The following is a 19,369-nucleotide window of genomic DNA, read 5'->3' on the forward strand; positions in this document are numbered from 1 at the left end:
AGGCAAACATCCTATTTGGTTGGCACTCTGATATTGGCAAAGTAACTGGGAATTTTCCAGGAAAAAAAAAAATCTATAAAGCATTCCACTGATCCAAGACATTGAAATAATGTTGCACCTAATCCATTTAAATAACACACCTGGGGTAGTCTCCAAGCTTATTCAGAAGAGTCACCAGGTGAGAAATAATTGGAGGCCAGCATAATATTCTTCTTGTGTGGTCCTTTGTAGACTTGAGGTTTATTTAATTATGATTCCTAAACAAGTCTACACTACTTGAGTATGGTTTCTAAAATGTCCTTATCCTTAGAAAATGCATTAGTAGGCTCTGGCAACCAACATAACTATCTAAAACCAAAATATTTCTGCTAGTTTCAGAATCTCAATATAATCATGTGGTTGGGAGATTATCTAAGGACAGTTTATCCAAATTTACTTAATGGAAAGCTACCCTAGGGGATGTGTTAAATTACATGACCACATTGATAATCCTAGACTAATAGAAACAGTTTGTACCACCGAAACCTCATGGATGCTGACAAGTATTTAATGTCTTTGCAGAAGTTTCTCTTAAACAGCTGGAGACAAGATTTGGCCTGAGAGTTGAGAGGTTATGTTTAAATGTTCTCTATATGGATACAGCTCCCTGAATGGAAATTTTATATTGCTTTTCAGAAATCAGATCCAGGATTTGTAGCTCCCATACAAATGGGAGCTCAGGGACATAAAACAATCATCTCTTTTGTTTGTAAGAAAACGACATTCTTTTCAGTTACTGGTTTTTAACGCGCTTTTTACCTGCATCAGAGACAACCAAAAATATCTGAGTCATTCATAGGAACTATACAGATAAGTTTATTCCTTGCCTCGGTTTTGTAAAACTGTCCTAATAAGTTATAGAAAAACAATTATCAGGGCTTCAAAGAGAAACCAAAGAAGGGGAAAAAATACTGTCATTCTCAAAGCATTTTAAATCATGGAAAAATTAGTGTTTTGTGCCAGTACATCAACTATCAGCTAACTAAATCAACTCTTTCACCTGTATCCTTGGATATCAACAGAATGAACGTATTAACTTTTATTAATGAACATTTATATAGTTCTTTCTCAGGCATGGTGGCATATACTAGCACACTAGTGACAAAATCTTGGTCTATAGTAAAATAGGAAGAGAAAATCTATACAGAAATAAATAAGGGGAGAAATAATGCAAAAAGGAGGTGCAAAAAATTGCAGGAGAAAGGTAGAGAGAAAAGAGAGCATTTTAGATAGAGTCAGAAAAGGTTTGATAAAAATGTTGCCACTTGAGCTTTAGGGGACAGTTATAAGTCAGACTGCAAGGAAGGGAACTGTAGAAGGGACAGCTTAATGGAAAGCACAGGTCACGAGAATGTGGAACAGGACAGAGGGTACATACGAGACAGTACCGATTATATTTGCTAGAGTGTGAAGGCAAGTGATGGAAGAGAACTAGAAAGATCAGGCTGGGGCTCAATTGGGTGGTCCTTGAATACCACGCTCAGGTCAAATAACAGATTGTTCTCCGTACTTGGGATAAAAACTGTTATGCGAAACATTCGAAAAGCCATTATTAATTCTCCTGATAGAGTAGACATTTTCCAGATAGCAGAGTGCATGGGAGATAGCACCAAGGATGTACTATCTAATCGCAGACATTTCTCTTCTTGAGAAAACACACATGTAAAACATTATCGTTCATTATCCATCCAAAAGAGAGATCCGAAGTCAGCTGCAATATTTACATCAGTAGGTTCAGTTCAGTCTCCTTTGTATCACACTGACACATTATTTTGGTATTTCATATAGGAGCAAATATGTTTATTTTCTTTAAGTTGCACTGTAACACTTGTCCTTTGTTTAGTTACCACTATTGTTCTCTAGAAATGGCATAACGTCAGAACCAGAAGCTTTTGTCTTGAGGACTAGATATAAATTTAAGATAATATGATAATAGAGACTGTCTTAATTTTTTTCTTAATTATGAGACTGAACTTAGAGACTTGTCTAAACAGTTCCCATCCCTTCAGCACCTTATTGTCTCCTCACTCACAGACTAATCCTCAGTGCATCTCTGTTCTAATTATCAATTTAAATGTGCTTAGTTCCCATTAAGTATCAGGGAACATGGCCAAGAGCAGACACTCAGTAAATGTTTGATGAATGGATGACTGAATGAGTAGGTGTGGCAGTCACAAGATAAAACAACAGATTTGCCATATCCCTCTTGTAGGCAAGAGTTTTAATAGAGGAAATACCACTGGGAGCAGTATATACCACTGGTATTAAAATGGGTTCAAATACTTCACAATAAATTGCTAATAATACAGAAGAATGGCATCATTTGTACATATTTCACAATAACTTAAATGTTCTATTCAGAAAGCAACACCAAACTGCCTTAGCAGACCTGCTAGTCCAGGACACTGGCTTAGGTTAGGCTTAAAATGAGAAAAAAAGGAGACTCAAAACTTCTTATAATCCTTCCTACTGCGGTCACAGAAAATCACACTCAATACTACTCATATTTTGGGCAAGTTGGCCAAAATGATTATCACATCAAATCTGGTCAAATTTATTTAAAATATAGCAGCAAACACTACATTATTGCCAATACACTCAATAAATATCGAAGAACTATCACGTGTAAGGAACTGGGTGAATAAAACCATCAGATGGGAATAATGGAACTGTTCCTGTTCCATTCAATAAGAAATTACGGGATTTTGTTATTTCACAATGACTTCTTCCATGTTATCCAGCTCCAAAAAAAAAAAAATCCACATTATAGTTTCTACTTTCCCAACAAAGGCCGAGAATTCTGAGAATAAAGAACTAATATTCTATGATCTGACTGAAGTTACAGTGGAAACTTTCATCCTTTAAACTGGGCAAGTTTATACAGTCATTCTTTAAAAAAAAAACAAAACCAAAAATTGGCACGCAAAAATAGTACTTCCAGTTTCTACGGCATAACACCTCCATCTGTTTTCACAGTAGCTCTGTTATTTAAATCACGTGCTCATTAACCCCATGTGTTATGTAGGAAAGCTGAGACGGCAAAAAAAGTAAATGACGCAAGGGGTATCTTCATTTGAGTTGTCCTAGAAGGATTATACAACAAGTCATTTATTAAGGAGGTTTAAAGGATGCTAATAAAAAAGAGGAAGTGACAGAGGGAAAGGAAAGCAGCTAACTAAGCGTGCGCTTTTAATCCGGCTCCCATTGTGGACAACCTGAGCTTATTCCTACAGGGGCTAAAAGCTGTTCCCCAGAGTTTAAGCCTCCAGCAGAACAGCCTTCTTTTGTTCTGGCGGGGCGGGGACTCTCAGACACAGAAATGCAGACTGTGGAGTTGGAAGCAGGCCAGAGCCCACTGAAAAGTCTGAAAACTATGGGCAAGTCACTCAGAACATCTACCACAGTGGGCCACACATATGATTCGTAACAAAACTAGATAGATCTGAGATTTATGGTATCTTGAATTTTGGGTGTTATCCTCTTTCCTCCATATTGCCAAAATACAATACTTTCTTACAGTGAATACATACTACCTAATGTAATTCTAGGATACAAATACCATTTTGTGTTAAAGTGAAAAATGAATATAGAGCCACCAAATAATAATAGCCAACAGTACTTGAGTGCTTACTTTGAAACAGGAACTACGTCAATCAAGTATTTCATTTGTATCATCTGAATGTAATTCCTCACACAGTTCTGTAAAGTGAAGGACTATTCTTGTCATCCCTATATTACAGAGGAGGACGCAGGCACAGAGAAGTTCTAGTCCCAGGGTAATACGGCTTTTAAGTGGTGGCGCTGAGATTCAAACCCAGGCACTTCCACACCAGAGCCTAGGGCCCTAATCATTCATTGTTCTCTACTAGCTCCATCTCCGCCTGCTTTAGAGGCATGAAGTGGGTTACACAATCAATCTACAGATTTGTTGACAAGGAAAGTATCTGAGAATTTTAAGTGTATTTTGTGTGGCACATTTCGTGTGACCATGCCTTTCATGGTCATCAAGACGACACTGCCGAATTCATGTGATCAAGAGACCAACAAATGCTCTACATATATTGCTTCCTAGTAAAAGCACTCTCCTTGATTGCAAGAGAAGGTTTAAATAAAGTATTGTATGTACTTTGTTGAACATGCCAACATCAAAATAAAATAATAAACAGACTTTGTAAAATAACAGTACCTTCACTGCCCACATTCCAGCCTCTGGCTCTTTAACGTTCACCACCTTGGCAGAGTTATGGATATTTAAGAGCTCTTTCAGGCCAAATCCCTTTTTTATCAGCTTCCCTGAAAGGCAGACATAAAGGTAACAAGTATAACCTTTGTTTCAGTTATGTATACTAGCTGTATACATTTCTAGTATAAGTTACCTGATAGACATTGTTTCTATGGCTTAAAACACTTTTATTTATGTCTAAAAAATACTTAATTTCAGGATTTCTGGACACTGAAACTGAAGTCACAGATTCCTATTTGCTGTGCTAATTTGATCTTAAAATGAGGATAACAGTTGGCAGACTACAGTCATAATTCCAAAGCCATCCTAGATAACAACTATTATGGCTACCAAGAAGTTAGGTGCAGTCATTCGAGACATTTAGATTTAAAATATGACAAAAGAGTAAACCAGAACAAATGTCTTTTCAGAGATCACTCAAGGCATGATAACCTGAGAGCCCTGGACATATCTTTGTACAAAGTGTGAAACCTTAACCAGTTTTCCATGAGATACAGGAGAAAGCTTTTATTGTCACAGGAGTAACAAAGGGGGGTGCTGTAAGGAAGCAGCGCGACACCTCCTACTGACCTGAGATTTATCCAAAGTGCTTAACAGATGAAATTTAGAGAGGAAGAAAAGCAAATCTGGAATTCAGCCATAGTTTAGTTATTCACGTCACTCTTGGCTCTCTTATGAACTACTTTAGCAGTTATATAAACAAATCGATTATAGGAATCCTATGTTTGCATCAAAAGCTTTATTATCACTGAAAATGACTTTTTATTTTTATTTGTTTGTTTGTTTGTTTATTTACTTGTTTTTAGGGGAGGCAACCCGTGGTTAACCTCACAGATTGCAAGGACCTTGTCAGTTTACAATCCCTTATTTTTTATTTTTTACGCCTACAGCACCTGGTCTTCCTAGGTGGTCTCTCATCCAAGTGCTAACCAGGCCTGACCCTGCTAAGCTTCCAAGATCAGACGGGATCGGACTTGTTCAGGGTGGCACGGCCGTAGACTGTAAATGACTTTTTAAACATCAACACTAATGCCTTTTGAAAGTAGTAGAAACAAAATGCATTGGGTAGAGGTACTTTTAAGTATCCAGCTAGTGAAAAACGCAGACCTTTTCTGGGTAGCATGGATGTTACAGAGAAATCCATTTATAAAGCCAACCCTGTAGAAGGCTTGAAAAAGAGGTTTTGCTTGTTTAGTAAATTTCAATTTGATCGCTAGTGTGGAAGTGGCCTTTGAGGACAATTTCATACGCTGTTTTTTTGTAGGTATCAGTTATTTTCTAATACTCAAAGTAAGAATGATAGTCCCACCACTTTTATAAATATTCGCAAATAGGTTTAAAAAATGTATCATATACTAAAGCCACAGTGGAAATAAATTTTTTTTTATAAATATCAATAGGTAAAAAATTTATAAATGCAAATATTAGGAAAAATAAGGTTTCTGTTTTTACTAGATTACTTTTCGATGTAAGTCTTATTGTAATATTCAACCAGAAATAGAATCGGGCCAAATATTAGTGTTTTAACATATAATTAAGGAAGGAAAGTAAATTAAAACATTATTCTAATAGGAATATAAATTTGTTTGTTAACAATTGTCTTCTGTAAAATCAAATCTTATCAAGGAGATGATACAGTAAAAAGTTAGGTGTTTGAAAATAAATGTTTTCATGTCATTCATTTAAAAATAATTACCGAATTTTATAAAACGAGTTACTGTGAAATATTTCTTAACACATACATTAGGAAAATATAATTTCAAGTTAAATTTAAATATTTTGGGGGATAGTTTAGTAAAATTAAGTTACTAAATCTGATCTGCTTAACTTATTAAGAATTTTAGCTTTTTGAATATCATGTTTATTCAATGATACATATGACTAAAAAACATTAGTTTTATTTTTAAACATATTCCCTAATCATTTTTTAATTTATTCATAAAGTTAGCATTAACTTGACATAAATAAGTTTGGAAAAAAACTTTTACTTTTCACATATTTTGGTATTTTATTATATAATGTTCACTACATCTTACCTAAAGGATTGCGAATTTCAATCATTGGAGAAGGGCCGCTCAGAGATACAGTAACCTCTTTTAGGCTGGGATCAAAAGGAATTTTCCACGTGTTTACAGCCTGCTCCAAATGATCTGTGGATAACAGGTGAACTTTGGAGGCCTGTACTGCTTCTTCTACCCATTTTAACACCTACAAGAGAAAAAGAGAAGTGTGAGCGATATCAGAAACCTTTAGTTGTAAATCACGGAGACTTCCAGGTGTAGTAGTTGGCTTTGGTTAATCACATGATTCAGGCACTTCCTGTACTAGTGTGAGGTTTAGTTCCATGAGACTGAAGACAAACTATTTCCTATATCCAGTTACTGTAGATTCAGAATAAATCTTTGATTCAGAATAAAATGTTAGTTTAACTCATGCTCAAATTTCAAGTTTTCTATCTTGGAATATATATTCAAAATGAGATTACAGTGTCCGAAAACCAATTAAACACAACATGCAGAGATATGACAATATTATATTTTTCAAGAGAAATGAAAAGAACCTATAAAAACACGTGGTATTGCCAATACAATGAGATCTCTCTTACCTCCATTCTTTCTGGGTTTCTTTCACCATCCAATTTATAAAAAATAATTAGCAAATTAGCAAATCCAGTTTCGATATATGGGGTATATAAATTATTATAATATAGTATATTATAATTATATTTTGGATATCATAATATATATTATAGTGAGTTATTGAAAAACAATTGCAATGTCAGCAAAATATTCATTTTTGTGATCAAATAAATAGGTACCAAAAATAATGGAAAAGTAACCACTGTATTGTAAAAAAAAGTAGAAAAATACTTCAGAACCAATTTAAGCAGTGCATTCTTGAAAAGTAGTCTTTCGGAAAATATTAAGAAATTAGGTTAAAAAGGGTGTTGATGCCTCGGAGTGAACAAGGAAAACTTTCAGTTCACGAAAGTGTTTTGCAACAAATACAATTCCTCATTCAGAAAACAGTACCTGTCTGAACAGGTACTGAGTAGATGAACCTACTACAGCTAATTCTAAAGCATGATCACCTTTAATCTACCTCAGACCTTTCTCTGGTTCATGTATCCTTCAAGACTATATCCTATCATGAATAATTTTCCTTGGAATTATGCACAAAACACTGAACAGAGCTGGAGGTTAAGCTACACCCAAGCTATTCAAAATAAACAAAAACATTTTTTAAAATTTCAATAGTGGTAATCACAAATCAATTAATCAAAGAACAAATATTGTGCAATAACTCCACTCTCTATAAAATGTATTCCTTTTCTCTGTCCTCGAAGATGAGCAAAGTGACTGACATATGATCATATAACTAACAATGTGAGGCAATTATGTTCATTCATAAAACAAGTATTTGTTGTTCGAGGTGCTCTTCCAGGTACTGAGTAAGTATGGATGAACATATTTTCAGTCAATATTTGGTAAAAAGTCTTCTTCCCTGAACTAGTAGTATTTATTGAATTTTTTGCACATATTATACATTATTTATTTTCAACAAATATTCCTGCCTTTCCTCTAAGGTCAAGAACCACATGTCCATCGTCTTTGTAGACCCAAAACCAAGTGGCATGTTTTACCTATGATAAAGGTGAAATATACACTAATACTGATTAAGTTGGTCACAATTATGATAGTAATGATGTCTTCTTAAATAAAAGAATGGTATGGGAACTCATGAAACAGGGAGTCCTTGTTAAAATTATGTATGTAAAGTGCCCAACACAGTTCTTGACACATAGTAGATATTTAAATGATGTCCTTTCTTTCCAACTAATTTTCTTCCTCTCCCCTTAATTGAATATTTCAACAATAGCTTCATAGGCAGAGTGAAAAAAATCACCCATGAAAGTCAGATAAGATTTCTGTAAATGAAAAAACAAAACAAAACAAAACAAACAAACAAACAAAAAACAAACAAAAAAAAAACAGGCAAAGTCATTCCAGATAGGGGAGAGAACTTGAGAAAATACATCTCCAAATATGTTGGGAACACAAGTAAATCCAACTGGCTATAGTTAAGTGTTCAGAAAAACGAGAAGCAGAAAATGAAGTTGGAAGCTTCAGCAAGGACAAACTGTGTATGGTCACAAACCATATGGCCAGACTATGACATTTGGACTTCATTCTAAAGACCCGGTGAAAAATTACTGAAGGGCTTAAAGCAGAGGAGTAATACAACGAAAGTGGTATTTTATAAAGAAAAATGTGCAGTGGTATCATGGCCGAATTGAACAGAAAAACCAAATCTATATATCACAGTTAATTACCCCATAAATCAAATGATATATTTCCTCAAATTTTAACCTTATAAAGCACCTGGAATTTTACATATGAAATAAAGCATATATCAACATAATTGTCTAAGAAGCAGATGCCATATTTTGAAAGAGGAATTCTGAGTGATATATCACGCTCGAACTAAAACATATGGCTCATACTGCTCATCAAATCTGTCCATATGGCTACAGAAATCAGATTGATTGTAACTAATATTTGCCCATAAATAGAATATGTATTTTAATAATCAGACTGTTGACATTTTTATGTCTTATAATAGAACATGGCTGCCTAACTGAAGGAAATGGAAAGGACTGACTTATTGACTAAGAAGGCATTTGATAGATTTGATAATAAATAACTTCAAGGATAATGTCTGCTGTAGAAACTAAGGAGGAAAAAGGACAAGAGAAATTGGATAAATGGACAGAACATTTGTTTTGAGGGCAAGACACATATTGTGGCCATAAATAATTCTCAATTGAAAAGGAGAAAAATAATTAAAAACAAGAGTTGCATAGTGTCTCAACTTTAACAATGAAATTCAACAGTTTTAAGGAGAGATGCACCTGAAATCGCATTTTTAGACATCCTTCTTTAAAAGTATAATATATCTCGGGGCAGCTCCTCTAATATATCCTTCCTTCAAATGAAGGTAGAGCAGTTCTATCTCTGGAGGTCTATTCTGTTCTCTATTAGCTACGCATGGAAATCACTAAGTGATTTCTAGGCATTCTTACGAAAATGGAAGACTTTCTAATTTAGTTGCATTTTCATAAGACAAGTGTGTTCAAATGGTACGAAACATAAGCAGGCTTTGATTTGCTCTTAGTGCCATTTCTAATTCATCAACATTTATAAAGCTTTCACAAAGGGATTATCATGTATCATAATATTACTCATTGGGAAAGATACAGAACAGACTTCTGTCAAGAGTCTCCAATCTCTTTTTTATCCACTTATAAGAAAAAAATCAAATTGAAAACAGAGGCAACCTATTTTATTAGAAAATACAGATATTGCCAACATATGAATAAAACTAGATCACTGTAAACTATAGAATCACCATAAGTGAGGTTTCTGGCCTCTCATGTTGGCACATATAAGAAAAAAGTCTCTAATTGTTTAACTATGAGAAATGCACTCATGAGATTGAAAATGATCTTCTGTGATAATCGCAAATGGAATAAAACTAGTATAAGGTGAGAGTCCTCGGATTAGTGCATTTTAACTAACATAAAAGCTGTTTTAAACCACTAAGCAACCATTAATTGTACATTAAAATTTTTAATATAAATATGGTTCTCTAACGGTTTATAGCAGTTTATATCTCAAAGGGCCTTTGAGACAATCTAATCCAGTTTCTTTATGTTATAGGTGAGGAAACTGATATTTGAAAGAGTTTTTGTATCTTTTAAACACCCAACCAGACTGATTCTGGCTCAACAGTTATTTTTCTATATAAGCTCCTGTGTTCCTGAAGACATTCTCTTAGTTTAAATATTTTGCATCCTATGTAATAGTCAATACTTACAAAAATAAGTTCATATGTATATTCCACTCTGAAATAAGATGCAAATATAGTTTCAAATGACAAAAAAAGCACATATCATTACATATTATGAAACAGAATAGTATTAAATAGAGATTAAAGTGAAGCAAATTTTTTGAAGGTGACAAAATTTGGAAGAACAACTTTGGAAGAATATTTTTTCTCTTTATTTATATTGATATAACTGACATACAACGTTATATTAGTATCAGGTATACAACATAATGCAAAATGACCACCACAATAAGTCTACCTAACAGCCATCACCACACATAGTCACAATTTATTTTTCTCTTTGGATGAGAACTTTTAAGATTTACTCTCTGGGCAACTTTCAAACATACCATATTTTTTTACATACCCATATTTATTAACTATAGCTTCCATGCTATACATTATATCCCCAGGACTTAGTTATTTTACAGCGAAATTTTTAGGTTTTGACCGCCTTCACCCACTTCATCCACCCCAAGACACTGGCAACCACTAATCTATTCTCTGTATCTATAAATTCAGTTTTTGTTTTTGTTTTTGTTTTAGATTCCACATGTGAGAGCAAGTGGTATTCTCCATCTGACTTATTTCACTTGGCATAACTGCCTCAAGTTCCATCCATGTTGTCACAAATGGTTAATTTTTCTTTGACCGAATAATATTCCTGTGTGTGTGTATTGTGTGTGTGTGTGTGTGTGTGTGTGTGTGTCGTGTCGTGTGTGTGTGTGTTTACCATCTTTTCTTTATTTATTCATCTGTCAATGGACACTTAGGTTGAGTCCATGTCATGGCTATTGTAACAATGCCGCAAAAACATGAAGGTATATATATATACATTTTTGAGTTGTTTTTGTTTTCTTCAGATAAATATCCAGAAGTGGAATTATTAAGATAATATGGTAGTTCTATTTTTAATTTTCTGAGAAACCTCCATACTGTTTTCCATAGTGACTGTATCAATTTACATTTCCATCATAAGGGTTCCCTTTTCTCCACATCCTTGCCAACACTTGTTTTTTTCCTGCCCATTTTTTAACGGCTTGCTTTATTTTGCTATTGAGTTCTATTAATTCTTTATATATTTTGGATAGTAACCTCTAATCAGGTATATGATTTGCAACTATTTTCTTTCATTTGGTAGGTTGCCTTTTCATTTTCTTGATAATTTCCTTTGCTATACAAAAGCTTTTTAGTTCGATGTGTCCCATTTCTTTATTTTTGCTTTCGCTGCCTCTGCTTTTGCTCTCAAATACAAAAACTCATCATCAAGACTAATGTCAAGGAGATTACCACCTATGTTTTTTTCTAGTTTTATGATTTCAGCTCTTACTTTCAAGTCTTTAATCCATTTTGAGTTAGTTTTTTATGTGATGGAAGATAATGGCTTAGCTTCAATCTTTTGTATGTAGCAGGCCAATTTTCCTAACACCATTTATTGAAGAGTTTGTCCTTTCCCCACTGTATATTATTGGCTCTTCTCTCACATATTAATTGACCATATATGTGTACATTTATTTCTGGGCCCTCCATTCTTTCCCATTGATCTATATGTCTGTTTTTATGCCAATTCTGTATCTTTTTATTATTATTATTATTATTATTATTATTATTACTACTCAGCTTTACAATATAGTTGGAAATTAGGTTGCATGATGCCTCAAGCTTTGTTCCTCTTTCTCAAGATGGCTTTTGGGTAGTTGGGCTCTTTTGTGGATCCATACAAATTCTATGATTGTTTGTTCTATTTCTGTGAAAAAAGGCCATTGGAATTTTAATAGGAATTGTATTGATTCTACATATCGCTTTGGGTAATACTGAAATTTTAATAATATTAACTCTTCCAATCATGAGCAGGGACTATCTTTGCATTTATTTGTAATTTCTTTCATCTGTATGTTATAGTTTTTAGTGTACAGGTCTTTCATCTCCATGGTTAAATTTATTCCTAGGTATTTTGTTCTTTTGGTGTAATTCAGAAGGACATTTTAAATGTAATGAATTACTTCCAAATGAATTTCCTCATAACATCCTTTGTTCTTTTGGTGGGAAAATAGAAATATGGTAAGGTATTAGATACAATCTATAATTATGAATATATTTGTATTTTTGTTGTTTAATAAGAAATGGTATGCAAAACATAATGATTTGGTTAGCTGTATACTTTTTCACTAGTTGGACAGTCAAGAATTAAATTATATAAAAATATTAAAGCCTTTAAATCTATATTGTATTTCATGTGAAAAAGACTTGCAACATTTCCAAGACATGCATCTATGGTAAGCCTTAGATGATAGCACAGACGGATTTCACTCAACTCTGATCTGGCTAAGAGATGCTCTTTTGGAAAATAAGGAGAGCCTTATTTTCAGGTTCAAGTTCACTTCTACCCTGCAGTATAGCAGAGAGCCTATAACTCTGAATCTGCTTACAAGTCACTATGTACTTATTGAGCACCTACTGAATATAAAGGATAGTACAGGATATTACGAATACCAAAAAAAAAAATGGAAACACATTTCCTGCTTTATAAGACATGACAATCTAGCTGGAGAAATGGGATAAACAGATATTTAAAAAAATTAACTAGTTTTTAACTTCAAGTAATAAATAAGCAAGATCAGAATACAAATGTTCAATTTATAGTCCTAAACCGTGATGCACTTTTCTACTCGAAAAGTTATAATGGTTCCCAGTTACATCCAGGATAAAGCCCAAGCCAAGAGCATACTAAGGGGTGGCAATGTTAGCCATCCACCCTGGACACGGTTAATAATGGGGTGCACTGTCTGTGGAGTATTTAAAAACAATAGTAAAACTGATTGGTCTGCTTTTTAATATTATCATGTCCTAATAATCTGAAACAATGTCAGTCAGAGTCCTTGAAAAAAATCTTTTGTTGATCTAAAGTCTAAACAATTGCTTATTAATGTTGTTTGAATAATACAGGTAAGCTTCAAATTAGAACAATTTTATTACTTTCCCTTTAAGAAACGTTGTATTTTCCATAGACATTAATTCAGAGAACTCCCAGTTATACATCAGGTACCTGGATGTGCAAACTCTGCTACTCATTTTCATTTCTAGAGTAAGCATGTAGTACTGTCATCCTACATATCCTTGTGCTTAGATAGTGGTTTCAAGCTAAACCTCGATAGCTCAGAAATTATATGACATGACATGTGTTAAAAGGATCACTCTAGTGTCAATGTTGAAATTGGAGTGTAGAGAGTGCAAGGTCAAAAGCAAGATCAAATATGAAGCCATTGTGACAACCAAGATAGGAGATGGTGGTGACCTGGACCTGGGTTATGGCAGTGGGGCAGTGAGAAGTGGCCAGTTCCAGACAGTTATTGAAGTCAGACTTGACAGGGAATACTGAAGACCACCAGTTGTGGGGGTCTGAAAATGATACCTCAGTTGCCATTAACTGAGTGAGAAAGAGTTGACTTAAAGGGGAATGAGGATGAGAATGTAGACTCTCAGCTTGGGCATGCTCAATTTCAGACATCTATTAGACACCCAAGAGGAAGTATGAGAAAAGCAGTCAGATATATGGGCCTGGACTTCCACTGAGAGGTCCAGATTGGAGATGCAATGGAACTTAAAGTCATGAAGCTCCTTGGCGGTCTCTCCCCACCAAGAATTTACACGAAGAGATAAATACATTATCCTGAGAAAATAAACTTAGGTATCAATACACAATGGCTCAGAATAGAGAATCAGAATCAGTCTCTCCTTGTTCTGATTCCAGCCAACCTCTGGGTGACAATCTGCCCCCCTCATATGTGTGCCTGTAGGGAGTGAATGCAGTAGTCATGTTGATGTAAGTGTTCATAGAGGAATGAGTTGGCCTTCTGATTTTATTCAATGCTTCCCTGAGCACGGTTAGTAAGAGTCTATTCCTGAGGACGGGCCCGCTCTCAGAGGGCTGACGAACCCAGTTTCACAGTTTGCACACATTAGCAAATCCATCAAAGACTGTCACACTTTGAGGTCTCTTGAGAAGATCTTCCACCGATGATATTCATTTGTATTATTCTTTGTGTACCTCGTGCCTACTTAATTTGGAAAATTCCTGAGTGAGCTTTTCCAATAGTAAGTGCTCATAGACAAGTGTGGTTGTGCTTGTGCTGAAGGTATATAAAATAAGAAATAATTTATCTTATAAGGTTTATTTCCAGAAAAAGATTTTGGATGGACTAAAATTTTATCCAGTTCATATAGAGAAAATAGGTTGCGGGAAGGATTAGAAATTGGAAGGGCATTAGAAAATTTGATTCAATGGGGACACTATAGAGGACTGATCACAAAAGTGACCCTCAACTTCAACTCTCTGGACACCTAAAACTTGTGTAAAACCACCACGCCTTCAACGTGATGAAAGTTCTCTAATGTGCAACAGCTGAATAAATAAAAGCATACTTCGGACATTTCTGAAGGGTGAAATCATTCACGCTAGCTACTTTAAAGTGTATATTATTAATTTATCTTCATAAATTGCTTGTGTCGCAACAAGAAATGTGTTACAAATGATTGAGGAAATTTAGCTTGCCAAAAACCACTCATTATTTAAATCATTATTTAAAATAATAAAAATATAAAAGATTGACTTTCATACATTAGATCGCTAGACCTCATTCATCATATTGCAGAAAGTTTGTACCTTTTTACCAACCTCTCCCTATTTTCCTCATTCCCCAGCCCCTGGCAACTACCAGTTACTCTATTTCAATGAGTTTGACTTTTTTGTTTTTTAGATTCTACATACAAGTGACACCATGCTGATAACACTATTGTAAAACTGAAATTTGCTAAGAGACAGGACTTAAATTCTTTCACTAAAAATAACAATAATTTTTTAAAAAGATAAATATGCGAGGTCGTGGATGCAATAATTAACTAGATGGGGGAATCTTTTCACAATATATACATATATCAAATCATCATGATGTAAACTTTAAATATCTTACAATTTTATTTGTCAACTATACCCCAATAAAGCTGAAAAAACACAAAATTAAAATTAAAGATTGGTTCATTTATTCATGTCTTTAATTGAATCCTTTTTTGTTTGCTTGAGACTTTTTTCGTTGTTGTTTATTTCATGTTTTTCTTTTCTTCTACTAAATACCTGTCTATTTTAGAATGGAAACATCTCAATTAATTCAATTGTCCCATTAAAACTCTTCCTAGTTATGAAAGGCAAAGGAATTTTAAAAATATCTAAGTACATAAACATGTACATTCATATACATACATACATATGCACATACTATGTATGCCTACATACACAGACTAGTTATGATCTCATTCCTGGCTGCACTGAAAGCAGGAAAAAGTCCAAACCTTACTCAAGGCTCTTTATGAGTAACAAAAACAAGCCCTTGTTAAGGAGGCCCTTGAGCACCATCACAGTTAGCTTTTTTAGTTGAATACAATCTCTCTCAGTACCTGCGGGAAATTGGTTCCCGGACCCATCCCCCCACCGCCCCATAAATACCAAAATCCATCAATGTTCAAGTTTCTTCTATAAAATGACAAAGTATTTGCATATAACCCATGCATATCCCCTGTATATTATAAATCATATCTAGATTACTTATAATACTTAATACAATGTAAATGCTATGTAAATCGTTGTTAGACCGTATTGCTTAGGGAATAATGACAAGAAAAAGATCTATATAGTTCAGTACGGACACAACCATAGTAGGCTTAACTACATCATCAGCAACAACATAACTTATTTTTAGAATATTTTTGATCCACATTTGGTTGAATCTTCAGATGCAGAACCTGCAGATACAGAGGGTCAACTGTGTACTATGCAGAATTTTATATATACATACAGTATACAGAGAATTCACAGCATACTTTGGCCAGATTTTCGAAAGGATACTAGAAGGGAGTTTTAAAAAACAACTTTACAGAGGTACTGTCACTTCTATAGAAAAATCTTTTACATTATTAATTTTTTAAAAAGTATCTGAACATCTTACTTAAAATAGATAAAATAGAGCATGAAATAAGTCACACTGCAAAGGAATTCTGCATTTTATAAATGGGCTACAAGTTCTTTTCAAGCGTTTGTTTATAGTTATTAAATAAGTAATGAAGATAAAAGACTAAGAAGCTAAAGTATTCCCAGTACTAAAAAATATTTTAATTTATAATGACTAAGAAAAGTTAGGTATTTATGTGACCTGATCTTCCCCCATCTCCATTTTACTGAAAGGAAGCTAAAATACCCTCTGTCTGGTTATCCTTGACATGTAAAAATCTCATTAGCTCCTTACAGCATACACCTAATGAAAACTAGCAAGATCTCTCCAAAAGACCTCAATCTCAAGAAAAATTTCCTAAGCTCTAAGATTTGATTCTTCAATTCAAGAACCTTATCTCAACTGAGATCAGATCACTTTAGGGTAGGAAACTTATTTTTTGGGGGCAGACACACATACACTGAAGCCCCCCAACTGATAATGGCAAGTCATACATTCACAAGGAGGAAGAATCAGAACACTTTTCACCACATGACTTCTCCATTGGCCACTAGAAGCAGACTTATTCTAGAATCCAAATCATAATTGTATGGTTGTTTTGATGGCTACCATATAAATACCACTTAAGTGCTAAGCCTCATACTAAGAACTTTATAAAATTGACCTCATTTAATTTCCTGTATTTACATTTTAAAGTAACACATTGATAGTGAGCATAATCTCAAAAAAAAAAAGACATAAGATTCCAAAACTCATGCTTTTAACAATTGTAAGATTACAATATATGGTGAAGTTCTTTGGGAGCCCATTATCACTTTCCTACCTTTGAAAGAAATCTTAGACTCTAACTGGCCCAGGAAAAGAAAAAAGAGAGAAAGGGAGAGAGAGAAGGGGAAGGTGGTGGGGAGAGAAGGAGGGAGGGAGAGAAAAATAAATATATTAGATTTTGAACTTCTAAGGGCTTACCTAGGTCCTAGTAATTGAAAAGTGATTGAACAGATTTCAAGCATAATTTTGACTACATGTAATTTTCAAATTATGTACTGGTTTAAGATTACCCCCCTCACACACACACACACACACACACTTAAATATATGTCCACTATACTGCCATGTGCTTGTTGAGGATGGGAACAAGTCAGAGGAAGTGATGTAGATGCATTAAACACTCAGTAGTATTTGGTTGATTAATCTCACAAAGAAGTGCTGTTATCAATGAGATGGGAAAATCTCATGGTCTATAGACAACTCTTTTCTTCACTCATCAGAAACATATAGGAGCAAACAGACCATAACTCAGCTGGCTGAGGCTCCCCAACTTTTAGATAGAACTTGGGTGGGCGCTGCAAACATTTCCCTAATGACAACTATCTCTATGCTTTCACGTTGATGTGTATCCATTCTGATTGACACATTACTTAAATATTTTAAAATGTAGTCAAGTTACAAGCAAGTTTCACCCATCTCCAGGCCATTCATCTACTAAAAGGAGTCTTTTGTGTATGTCTGCTCTGATTATGTGTTGATTTTAAAGTGAAGTTCTCAAGATCTCATCATGTTTTCCATATTTCCAAATAGCCTCATAAGAACTAAGAACATACTCAAAAACAACAAGCTTTGAAAGCATACATTCAAATGTCATATAATAGAGCTTTAAGAGCATTCACTGAGGAGATAAACTGGAGGATTTTAAAAGTCCAGTTATTTCAGAGGTTCTACAAGGCACAACTGTTAGTAACAATGTGTGTTTCAGGCAGTCAAGAAGAGGAGCCATCGGGGTGGACTAAAATTATTGAGGAATGCTTTATTGAGGTGGTAAAACTTCAACATTACACAGCTTTTAAAATCTGGCACCATGTACAAAAACCTTAGTAACTCTTTCCAGATTCCCTCTAGTCTTTAGAAAGGACCCCTCAATTGATAACAGCCTAGATTTTACTGGTAACGTTAACAATAATATAGGTGAATATTCAGCACTGCCAAACATCTTCAGTCACCCTTTTAAATTACAGCAAAATTTTATTAGGTCCTACAACTAAATCATCACGGCAGAGATGATCGTTGGAAACAACAATACAAATCTTAGGAGGTCCTAAGGGGAAAAGAGAAAAGTAAAGCAAGGATCCAAATTTGGGAAATACATGAAAGCAATGGATTACATCAGAGAAAGTCAGACCCATCGGCATACCAGCAGGTAATTTAGATATCTGAAAAGGATGAGATTGCAAAGTGAAGGTAATACAGAGGCAGGAGGAAGATATTTTCAATACTGAGAAAGGGTTGGGGGTGTCATGGGGCAGGAGGGAGAATAAAAAGAAGGAAAAGCATCCAACTCATAGACTGTTAGGGTCTTAGGAATAAATACTGTTTGTATTTATTTCAAAGCTAATCATCACAGATGATTAACTGAAGAAAGAATGAAAGTGATTTATGGCCTGAAAGGGGATTTTGTATTAAGTTGATAAACATATAAGTATAGTCATTCTATCAAATAGTAGGTTCTCTACCAGATACACATAAGTGAAAGGGGTATATTTCCTGCCTATAATAGTTTATAAGGCCGGATTCAAACAACTAGAGCACATATGCATTTGGCATTTGCTATCATAAGCTAAGATAACATGTCTTCTCTGTTTCATCTTTAGCAAGTGCATGCTTTTTTAGCAGGGTCTCTGACTGAAGAGCAATGGAGAGAAGCCTCAGCAAAAGATAACGACATAAATTTTACCCCAAATAATTGCATGTCAAGGACAGACCCAGGTTCTGTGGGCCTAAAGCTTATACAATTTGGGGAAACTGTTTAAGAAAAAAAATGCAAAATTACAACTATAAAAGTAGGTATAAAAATAGTTACCTGAAATAAAAAAAAAAATAGTTCACATACATTTCTTGTTAAAAGCTGACAAATACTGCAAATCTAAAAATTAATAATAATTTTGTTATTGTCAACTGACGAAAGTCTATAATACTTTTTCCTTGTGTTTTTGGCTGCGCACTCTTTTAATATCTATCCTATGACCAAAAAAAAAAAAAAAAATGTGGATTCTACAGCCATGCCACCCTGAACAAGCCCAAACCTGTCTGATCTTGAAGCTAAGCAGGGTTGGGCCTGGTTAGCACGTGGATGGGAGACCACTTAGGAAGACCAGGTGCTATAGCCGTAAAAAATAAATAAAAAATAAGGGATTGGAAGCTG

General features: G+C 34.4%; 1 protein-coding gene and 1 pseudogene across 3 annotated transcripts in view; both read right to left on the bottom strand.

Annotated features, from left to right (window-relative positions):
• Positions 1–19,369, bottom strand: part of HMCN1 (hemicentin 1) — a 460,798-nt gene that overhangs the window by 236,487 nt on the left and 204,942 nt on the right. For all 3 annotated transcript variants that reach the window (XM_039881236.1, XM_039881237.1, XM_039881235.1), the window contains exons 5-6: positions 6,319–6,490; positions 4,226–4,332 (exon numbers count right to left, since the gene is read on the bottom strand). In XM_039881236.1, the coding sequence (XP_039737170.1) occupies positions 4,226–4,332; positions 6,319–6,490 (279 nt within the window). The remainder of the gene's footprint in view (positions 1–4,225; positions 4,333–6,318; positions 6,491–19,369) is intronic.
• Positions 5,164–5,282, bottom strand: LOC120617804 (uncharacterized; annotated as a pseudogene).

This window comes from Pteropus medius, unplaced genomic scaffold (assembly GCF_902729225.1).
Source record: "Pteropus medius unplaced genomic scaffold, Ma_sr-lr_union100, whole genome shotgun sequence".
NCBI classification, from domain to species: Eukaryota; Metazoa; Chordata; class Mammalia; order Chiroptera; family Pteropodidae; genus Pteropus; species Pteropus medius.